The sequence below is a fragment of the Notamacropus eugenii genome, chromosome 1, assembly GCF_028372415.1.
Source record: "Notamacropus eugenii isolate mMacEug1 chromosome 1, mMacEug1.pri_v2, whole genome shotgun sequence".
In the NCBI taxonomy this organism is placed as follows: domain Eukaryota; kingdom Metazoa; phylum Chordata; class Mammalia; order Diprotodontia; family Macropodidae; genus Notamacropus; species Notamacropus eugenii.
In genome coordinates, this window is record NC_092872.1 from 85,508,945 (window position 1) to 85,520,385 (window position 11,441).

The 11,441-nt window shown below is 36.3% G+C and overlaps 1 protein-coding gene across 13 annotated transcripts in view; it reads left to right on the forward strand.

Moving 5' to 3' along the window:
- RBFOX1 (RNA binding fox-1 homolog 1) overlaps positions 1 to 440 on the forward strand; it is a 377,245-nt gene extending 376,805 nt beyond the window's left edge. For 11 of the 13 annotated variants that reach the window (XM_072608545.1, XM_072608523.1, XM_072608534.1 and 8 more), the window contains one exon: positions 45 to 282. In XM_072608545.1, coding sequence (XP_072464646.1) covers position 45 — 1 coding nt within the window. In that variant the 3' untranslated portion in view covers positions 46 to 282. Of the gene's footprint in view, positions 1 to 44 lie in introns of all 13 variants that reach the window. The other 2 variants (XM_072608585.1, XM_072608562.1) reach the window with 1 other exon arrangement.
- The last annotated feature ends 11,001 nt before the right edge of the window (positions 441 to 11,441 follow it).

The window sequence follows — 11,441 nt, forward strand, 5'->3', positions numbered from 1 at the left end:
AAAGTAAAATGTAAAAAACAATCCATCAAATTGCTTTGTTTCAGAATGCTTTTGCACCCTTGACTGATGCCAAGACTAGGAGCCATGCTGATGATGTGGGTCTCGTTCTTTCTTCATTACAGGCTAGTATATACCGAGGGGGATACAGCCGTTTTGCTCCATACTAAATGACAAAACCATAAAAACCTTCCAATGTGGGGAGAAAGGAAGCTTTCCGAGGCCCGGGTATTGCAATACATGCAGTAGTGCATCATTTTAGCAACTCTAAAAAGAGGAAAAAAATTACATTTTTTATCTTATACCTCAGATATTTTGTTCTGTGTATTTTAATATTGTGGGTCTTTAATTTCTGAAGGTTCCGTAGTTTGATTGCTGGCTGTAGAAGTTTTTGTGGTTGATCTAGAAAGCTGCTAGATATGAATAAAAACTGTTTTAGGGCCACAATCAAGAGTGCTATATATCATGTAAATGAATTATATATGCTGAATATTAAGCTATTGGGATTATCACCTGTTTTGTAAGAGTGTAAGTGACTACAGTAGTCATTTTTTCTGCATCTACATTTATTTTAGTTTATGAAAAGGGAGGGGTGGGAGGGAAACAGGGATAAAAGGGACTGGGGGAGGGGGTTGGCTAAAAAAAAGTAATTAAATTGATGAAGTTAAAACGGGCCCCACTGCACCAACTCTCATTTATCAACTGTCGTAAATTATTCACTTGTTTGTTCCAAGCCAAAGGTTATGTTGTTATAGGGGGTGCTTCTAGAGACACTTGTACATACGATCTGATTAAAGCTGTCCAAGCCCACCCTTTTAAACCATTCCACCAGGCAGTATTCAGCTATTTAACCATAACTAGTTATTTAGGCAAAAACTGCTAGTTAGGCCATTAATAAGCATTCTTTTTATATTTCTTCCAGTATAATAAATTATTGATATCATTGCTGACTTTTATATTATGGGAGGGAAAAAAACATTAATAAAAAGGTGATAAAAGCACTGTTTCTATTTTTTTCTTTTTTTCCAAAAAAGAAAGTAATAAAAACTTAAATTCTTTGTACCAGTAAAAAAAAATGTATAAAATTTACATCTGTGCAGTGGAGTTGTTAAGTTCTAGAAACACAGCCTATGAAGCTTTAGATTTAGCCTAGTAGAACAACTGTTAGAGACAGACGTATCATTTTTATGGAATTACATGATAATCATATTCAAATTTATATAAGCATTTTACAAGTATTGCAATCATTGGGTAGAGATAATCATGGTATTTTCATCAGCTTGGTACTTTTTGAAACATGACCGTGTCGTGTAAACAATCTGCAATTTTTCAATCCGTGACAACCTGTCCCCTCCCTTCTGTACCCCACCCACCCACAAAAAAAAAAAAAATTTCCAAACCAACACCTTTTTAGTTCATTGTAAGGCCCAGGACAAATTTCAAATGGGAGCAAAAAAAAAGTAGGGCCGTCTTCTCCTTCTAGAGCATCATGCACGAAAGTGACGCACACCTGGGTTGCTTGGACGCTCATCTACTTAACCTGGGGAAGGGGCCAAGGTGGCAGATTCAAACACAGTTGAAAAACTTGCAGTTTGTCTGTGCATATGTTTGGACTCTTTCCATGTTGTCCTGTTTACAAGTTATCCTGAGTTGGGGTGTTTGTCACGGGTCTTCCTGTTTTTTGTATTTAAATAAATAAAGCAGGAAACTGTCTCGCTGCAGTTTTGCTGCTAATAAGTTATATTCTCATGTGTACTAGTGCTTGCCCCAGGGCATGCACTTTACTAAGTTATCAACTCACCGCTGTGAACCTGCCAACTTGCTATAACAACTCTGCTTTAACAAAAAACAAAAAAAACAAAGACAAAAAACAAAAAATGTGTTTGTGATCCAGCTTCCTCTTGTCATCGTATGTGCATGCAGTATGATCAGTTGGACAATAAACCATCAATAAAGTTTCACAAGATTTGAAAACAAAGTTTCTGTAGCATTGATATCTGACTGAAAATAAAATATTTCAAAAAGAGAAAGATGTTAATGAACAAAAAAAAAAAGTAGATGACGTTAATTTCCACTGGTTGAGGAATGATACAGAACTAATGACATGGTCATTCTTCCACCCTGTAAAACCAAATGTGTGAAAAGATAAGTGGCCTGGATAATATTTTTTGAAGAAATCAAATTTATCAAAATGTTAAGGCATCCCAATTGGGACAATAAAATGGGGATTTTTTTTCCTAAGTAGCTTCAAATGAAAAATGTGGATTGCCATTTTTTTTAATTACACAAAATTATGAATGTTGGTAATAGCCAAATTTATTTGCAATTTTGATTTCCATCGATGAGATGCACTTCCCCCCATTATTTAAGTAGTTTTAATAAAATTATTTAAAAGATGTGGGTGCCAACCAATGATGCAGAATATTTTGTTTAGAAAGCTCCGACAAGACTCCAATAAGTCATTTTAAAATGTATGTCTGAGATGTAAGAAAAAAGGTTTTGTTTTTTTTTTTTTTACAGTATATATTGGGAATGTTTTCACTTATATAAATAACTACTGATATTATGAATTATGGGAAAAAATTAATACCATGTGTGACATATAGTGACTTCTAAACAACAACAAAAAAAATCTGCAAACCCAGAAAATGTGTATATCTGTCTTTAGAAATTAGTGTTTATATCACTACAGTGGTTTGTGAATAAAGAAAACTGGTTTGTAATATTAAAAATAAAAGCTTAGTCTGAAAAGGTATATGTAAGTTGGTGTTCAGAGTCATTTTGGCTTTTTACTGTTTCTTAAATATTTGCAAAGACACATTATTGAGATATCCACCGCACCTGCATTCTCTCCAAGAAGAGGGGAATACTGCAGGCATATTGTTTTACTCCTTTCCCAGCAGGAGATCCATGCCCAGGATTTGAAATGACTCAGTTTTTGCAGGTGCTTTCACACTCAGGCCAGTAACTTTCCTTTTAGCGAATTACCTTTCCAAAGAATTAAATGAAACCAACTCCAGCTGCTTAAGAAATTGAACTAAGCTCAGGTGTCACCAATAGGGGGGAAGACCCAGTCTATTTTCTACTTGCTTTCATTTTACTTTTTTAAACTTGCTTATCCAAATAAAAATATACTTATCCTGGGTGACTATACTCTAATTCTATAGACCATAAATTAAAAAATCCCAATGTCTGAGATAATAAAATAATATAAGGGGAAGGAAAGGAGGAGCAAGGAACAAACCCAAATTTCTGACACTTTCTTAAGAAAACTGGTTAGATATGTAGAAATTTTCATGTAAAGGGGAAAATGGCCTGTGACCTACAAACTATATGAGGGTAACTACCCATTTAATTAGATAGTACTATTATTTCTGGTGAGTTAAAGGTAGTGATTTGAAATTGAGCCCAAAATATTTCCCAATATCAAAGAGCAACTTTAAAAGTAAACAACTTTCAAATGAAACTGAGGACACCACAGCTTCTTAAGATCCTATCAACCTAGCTGAATGATTTTACAAGAACAAAAAGACAGAAGGGTTTTGTCAGGCTGTTATATATTTTTTCACCTGGGACTATAATTTAATGGTAGAACAACGATTGGAAGTTGACTGACCTACCTTTATCTTTATAAAATCATTGAAAAGGTTTCCTCCCCTGACTACTGGAACCAATTGTTTTTTTCCCCTTTAGCTGCCATTCCTGTAAACACACATACAGATATAATTTTCTTCTCTGGGAAACCACAGTCCACAATTAACAATGTGTTCTCATTCATAATTCATGCCTTTGCTGGTTTGTGTCGGAACACTAAAGAATATATAGACACACACATACAAAATTATCTATATGTATATTTCTTCTTCTCATTACATTTCTTTAATATTCCACAGTCTCAAAGATTAATTCTGAAAGTGATCTCCTGGGAACTGAGTTGCAACCTAGTCATTTTATTGAAAAACAGATATTTTTCTCCTGTGATCTTTGGAAATCACTGTAATATTTGATGAAAAAAAAATGAGTGAATGAAAATCTTGTGTAGTGTCAGAAGTTGTCCCCGATCTCCCCAAAAGGATGGTTCACTTCTTAACTCACATTTTGTGCAGCCCTGAGAATTACTGGTGAAACTTGAACTTTCTCATTAATGTTATTTGTATTCTATGGGAGATGTTTGTTTTCTAGCGAAAGGGAACAGTTGTTCTCCTGGCACTTTTTATGATTCTCCTGTGACAAACCCAGACTTACCTAGCTTGCTGCATACTAATCACCATTTGGGAAAACTTAAGGAAACACTAAAAATATGTGCATGTACTCTATGGCTTAGATAAAAGATATTATTTCACAGTACAAATCTAGCAGATGTTTGTCCTGTAGAAAGAAATTTAGACAGATATAGTACCTCAGAATCTCAAAGTGAGTTATTACAGTAAAATGAACAAGATGGCAGTAAGAGGATGACATTATACTGGGCAGATGTAGACATATCACACTATTTGAAGGTGCTTTTATATCGTTGCCCTCCGCTTATGCTCAGATGGTCAACCTAGAACTCTATCTAATTGGTGAACACCCCTAGGACAGTGTTCACTGAGTCCAAACCTTCATAAAGTTCAGATCCTTTTAGCCATGAAACTCAAGGTCTTTAGTACCAAAATTTCTGACCTATAGACATGGTCATTTGAATAATCCTGAAACCCAGCAATAGTAAAAACAGAACAAAACTCTGAGTGAGAACAAGAACTGATACAAAATTTTAAAAAGTAAGAATATATGAAATACTAAATAAGTTATTCTATTCATGGGTGATGATTGGAAGGGGATAAATGCACATGACCAATTGCTAAGTATATAGATTCAAGAAAAGTAAAGGATGAACCTCTCCAAGGATGAACCTTAAAACATAGCAGGAATTGTTGTTGTTGGGATTAGAGGAGAAGACTAGATTTTTTCTAAGTGATATCATGAAGTTATCCAAAGTATAAAAAAAAAAAGATAAAAGGACAAAGGCATGGTAGAAGTTTGGGCTCATCATTTTTAGGAGCATCCCTATCTTGCTCAGGCTGAAAATGAACCTGACCTATGTCTTGCTACTGGACTCAGATGACCCTGGAGGAGAGAGTGAGGCTGATGGCTGCATAGCCCTGCCTCACTTAAATCCAATTCATTTGTAAGTCAAGATATGGCCCTCCAGGTCTCATTGGTTCTTCAAGAACATCAATAAAGGCTAATCCCAATACTGCTTGTCATGGAAGCTCTGACCCTTTCCAACCTTGGAGAGTTTACTCCTCCTTAGACAATCCCTCTCCCAACTTCCAACACCGGGGCTCACTCAATTGATAATGAACTTGGTGCTGACACCTGACTGTCTTAGCTCACTGTGGCTCAGAACTCAGTTCCCCCTCCACCCCCGCAAGTAACAAAGATCACAGGTTGTACCATGACACCCAGCAAATTTATCTTTCCTGAAATCTAGACAGACACAGATCCATTATGGTACTTTCTACCAATATAATAGCAAAACCATTTTTCAAGCATAGTTAAATGAATGTCAGTATGAGAGTCTTCTTTCTGAACTGATGAAGTGCTATTTCTTCCACTTCCCTTACTCTCTTCAGACTCAACAATCCTACAACACACTCAGGCCATAAACTAAAGAAAACAAAATCTATAAGTGTCATTTCATTTTGAAAAAATAGTTACCAAGCCAGAAAGAAGAAGGCCATTTATACATATACTCTTCATCAGAATTATTAGAACCTACAGCACGTTTGGGGGTATAAAACTCTTCTGGGTTTCATGTTACTATGTGATAGAATCAAATATTCAGTGCTTTGGTTCTATAACAGAATCCAATTTGAAGAGTCCTATAATTATTTGGTTTTCATGTGTCAGAGGAAGAGTCCAAATTTAGGGGGAAAAGTACTGTAATGAGGTTTGGCAGCTTCAAGAGTTCCAGGTAAGACTGCAGACAACAACACACAGACACACACCTGCAAGAGAGGTTGTCCAAGAAAAATCTTAAAAATCTTGTTTATCTCAATCTGCGTGCAGCTTGACTACAAAGCATTCTCACTACATATCATTAAATGACATACCCTTTTAGCATTCATCTGAAGAAATCAGTGCTAAAAGATCCACTTTAAAAAGAGCAAATCTATATTTTAAATATCAAATAGAGATCAAAATGTGTTTTAGATATCAAATATATTTTAGATAAAAGTATATGTGGGATATCAAACATTTTAAAATATCAACTATATCTCTAGATATATGCTTTAAATATCAAACCTGGTTATAAATTTTGGATGTATGCATGTTTTAGATGTCAGATATATTTAGATGTAAGTATATTTTTGATAGCAAATACATTATCTAAATTGCAAACATAATAAAAATAATAATAGCTAACTTTTGCGTAGTACTTTAGTATTTGCAAATCACAATACACATTATCTCTTTTGATTCCCCCGCAGCAACTCTATGAAGTAGGTGTGCCTTTTTACACAGTTTTACACTAAAGTTAAACAGCAGCGGCTCATTGTGAACTTACCCTGGATCTGTCAAGGCTGTACTAATAGGGTACAAGCTCTGGCAAATCCTGTCTAGATGAAGAGACTTCGTATACTCTACCAGTGAATAACTCCCATGCCTGTTATCCCAAGGACCAGTCAATCTAAGTTCAGAGAGAAAGTTACTAAATAATTCCTAATCTTGACTAAGTAATGATTTGTAAAGTATTTTTGGCCACAAGGACTTGAGGGAGAGGGTATGATCTGTGATGGCAGAAGGAATGGCTACACTAAAGGAAACCATAGTTTTTTTTAAATATTCAATTCAGATTTTACACACATGTGCACACACATTCCCAAAAGTCTTAGTGCAATTTAAAATTTTTATGACTTAAAATTGTACTAAGACTTTTGGGGACACTGTGTTGATATAACTAATAGATACGTAGCACTTTAAAGTTTTCTAAGCATTTTATGTGTTACCTCATTTAATATTCATAACAACCCTATAAGGTAGGTGTTGTTATCCCCATTTTACAGATGAGAAAACAATCAGAGAGCCACACAACTTGAAAGTCTCTGAGGCAGGATCCTAACTCAAGCATTCCTTACTCCCAAGTCCTGTGCTCTATCCAATGGACCACCTACATATCTATATTTTTATATTTGCATAGATATAGCTGTTGTTTGTTCTGTTGTGTCCAACTCTTCATAACCCCATTTGGGGTTTTCTTAGCAAAGTTACTGGGAGTGGTTTATGGAACTAAGGCAAACAGAGGTAAGTGACTTGCCTGGGGTCACACAGCTAGTAAGTGTCCGAGGCCAGATTTAAACTCAGGAAGAAGAGTCTTCCTGACTCCAAGGCCTGGCACTTTAACCACTGCACCATCTAGCAGCCCAATATATACCAAGTACCAGAAAACTCAGATTTTTCACAATATTCATCTCCTGAATCAGCAATATGTAGCAATTATAAGTCTTATTTCACAGGACGTGTCAAAAGCCTGTCAATGAAGAGACACACATAATAACATTTCTTTCAAAATTATATATCTAACTTAAAAATCCTGTCTGCACTGTGCAGTGGTCAGTGTCCCATTGCTTTAGAGATAAGAGCAGCAGTAGTAGAATCATGTCTAAATAAATGGTGAACTGTCCCAACTTAGTCAAACTCATATACTTGGCAGAACTGAAATGTACCAGCCTTGTCATAATTATGAAATAATCGAAACTAGCTTAATAGCACACCTCCCTCACTCAGCATTTTTTTCCCTCACTCCTACTTGTGGCTCATCTTCACCAATGGCTAATCTCTAATAATATCATCTATTTAATTAATAGAAGAATCACAAAAATGGTGGAGTTCTCTGATTGTTTACTCTTGCATCAACTCAAGACTGGTGTCCAACAAGCCTGGGGGAAGTTTGTGCAAATACCAGACTGGTCCCTCTCCAACCCTCATTCCTTTCCCCCCTAAAAATTGTACTAGACTATGTAAAGCCTAAGATCACAGAGTTGGGAAGGACTTCAGTACCATCTCATCCATCCTATACTAGAAAGGAATCCCTACTTTAACGTACCTGACAAGTGGTCATCCACCCTTTGCCTGCAGACTTCCAAGGAGGGAAACCTCACCATTTCCTCAGTGGGCCCATTCCACCTTTTTATTGCTCTCACTATTAGCAGATTTTTCTTGAAATAAACCTATTTGCTATTTCTGCCTTTTCAAGCTCCTGGTTTCACCTTTTGGCTTCCAAACAGAAAAAATCTACTTTCTTTTTCACATGATACTTGGAGAACTCTCATATCCCCTCGTAGTCTTCTCCAGGCTAACTATCCTCATGTCCCTCAATCAGTCATGAACTTGAAGCCTTTTATACCATCTGTACAATCTCCAGATTATCACTGTTCTCAAAATGTGGCACCTGTAACTGAATATAATATTCCAGATGTTATTTGACAAGGATAGAGTGAAGGGGAGTTACTGTCTCCTTATTCCTGAAAGCTATTATTTTCTTAATTTAGCCCAATATATAGATTTGTTTATTTCACTAACACATTGCCAACTCATTTTAAGCTTAAGTCCACTAAAACCTCCAGATCACTTTCAGACAAGCTGCTTCCTAACCATGTTTCTTCCATCTTATTCTTAAGAAGCTAATTCTTTGAACCCAAATGTAAAACTTTACATTTGCCCCTGTTGAATGAATCTTTGTGGATTTAGCTAAATGCTTTTAACTTGTTGAGAATTATTTGGATTCTGTCATTTTGTGCATTAGCTAGTCCTTCCAGGTTTGTATTTCCCACAAATATGATGGGCATACCATCTATGCTTTTATCCAAGACTGATAATAATGTTAAAGAGCATAGGTACAAATAGATCCTTGGGCCACTTCACTTGAGACCTCCTCCTACCAAGTGCCATTGAAACATTAACAGATGAGCTCCCAGTTCAACCAATTGGCTGAATTTATCTAATTGTATAATAAATATCAATGCATAATCAACTCATTGCTTTTCCAGAAGAATACTATTGAATACTTTAGTCTTTGCTACTGGAAAGGCTAAGGCTGGTGGATAGCTGGAGTTTGGAGATTCGAGTTAAGGTCAATCAAGTACCAGTGTGTGTTGAGTGGTGTTCATCTGTTTCAGTTGTGTCTGATTCTTTGTGATCCCATTTGGCATTGGCAGAGATGCTGGAGTGGCTTACCATTTCCTTCTCCAGTTCATTTTACAGTTGAGGAAACTGAGACAAACAGTGTGACATGACTTGCCCAGAGTCACACAACTACTGTCTGAGGCCTGATTTGAACTTATTAAAATGAGTCTTCCTGATTCCAGGCCTACCACTATTCACTTCACCATCTAGATGCCCCTACCATTATAGTAAGTTCCCAGAACAGAGGTTATAGGGGGGCAGGGCACCAGGCTGCCTACGGAGGTATGAGCTGGCATACCTATTAACTATGGGGTTGGGACATGAGTGGCAGCTACACTTTAGCCTGGGCAAGACAGAGAGAGACTCATTCTCAACAGAAAGGGAAAGGGGAAAGAAACAGTAAAGTCAATTTGACGTGATCTGTTCTTTAAGAAGCCATGCTGGTCTTTTACAATCACTTCTTTCTTTTCTAGATGTTCCAAGTCATCTTTTCAGTGATCAGTTCTAGAAGTTTTCCAGAAATAGAAGTTAAGCTTATTGGCCTATAGTTCGCAGACTCTATTATTATCCTATTTTTTTTTGGAAAAATCAGTACAGGACTGACCCATTACCAGGCAGGCAGTCCCCTTCTGATTCTCAATCTTTCTTCTAGGAACTTAGGAAATCCCAGGCCTCCTCCCTCAAGGTAGGTTAGAGAAATTCATATAAAGGAGCACTCTTAGGTCATATATTTTGAGAGATCAGCATTTGGTCAAAATCTATTCTTGCCCAAGAGGCTACAGAAAACCAAAAACCAAACCAATTTCTTCTTTTAATGATTTCACTGTTGGGATTAAATCACAGTCCTGGGCAATTGTGGCACTGTCAACCACAAAAAGTAAAACCAAACCAAATATAAAAACAGGGTTTATGCTCATCTCCAACTTCCCTTTTCTTGGATTCTGGGAACTCAATAAAAATAGAGACAAAAATCCAAGAAATAGCACTCATATAATTAATTTGAATTTAACTTCATTCTTTCACTTTTTCAGCAAACATTTATTACCAAGTAAAGACTATGTCTATGGCCCTGAAAGACATAGATAATACGATTTAAAAAGGCAGGGTAGCATAAGGGTAGGAGCCCTGAATGTGAAGTCAGGAGAGCCTGCATTCTTCCTACATACATACATACAACAGATACTGTTGTATCTGTGACTATAGGCAAATTTTTATCCTTTCTGAGCTTCAGTCAACTCAGGTTTGCTTCCAATGTACCCACCTCATAGAGCTGATATGAGGATCAAATGAGATAAAAACCGAAAGCATTTTATCAAGTCAAAAGGACTATATAACACATCAGCAACTACTTCAAGTAAGAAACAATCCCTTCTCAAAGTTTTCTATTTCGTAGTGGTAATAAAACATACACAAATAAGTGTAATACCAACCAATCAACAAACATTTTTGGGGCATAAACAATATTTTATTTTTTCCAATAACATGTGAAGATAGTTTTAAGAATTCATTTTTTAATAAGATTTTGAGTTTCAAATTTTTTCTCCCTCCTTTCCATCCCTCCTCCCCAAGAAGGCAAACAATCTGATATGTAAACATATTTCCATATTTGTCGTGTTGTGAAAGAAGAAACAGAACAAAAGGGAAAAGCCCCTCAAAAAAAGGGGAAATAGTATGTTCCGATCTACATTCAGACTCCATACTTCTTTCTCTGGATGTGAACAGCATTTTCCATCTTGAGTCTTGAAATTGTCTTGGATCAATGTATTGCTGAGAAGGGCTGAGTCAACCCTAACTAATCATCCCACAGTATGTTACTGTGAACGGTGTTTCCCTGGTTCTGCTCACTTCACTCAGCCTCAGTTCATGTAAATCTTTCCAGGTTTTTCTGAAATTTGCTTGCTCATCATTTCTTATAGCACAATATTCCATTGTATTCATATACCACAATTTGTCCAGGCAGTCATCAATTAATGAACATCCCCTCAATTTCCGATTCTTTGTTATCACAAAAAGAGCTGCTATAAGTATTTTTGGACTTGTAGGTCCTTCTTCCTTTTTTCTTTTCTTAAACATTTTTCAAAATAACTCCTAGACAGAAAGGATTATACTGGACTCTGGAGCAACAGAGACAAAACTGATAGTCACATGATTTAAAGCTGGAAAGGGCCCTAAGCGATCATCTCATTCAACCCCCTTATTTTACAGATAAGGAAACAGAGTCCTAGAAAGGTTAAGTGACTTGTTCAACATCTCATAGGTGAGAAGTAGATGAGCCA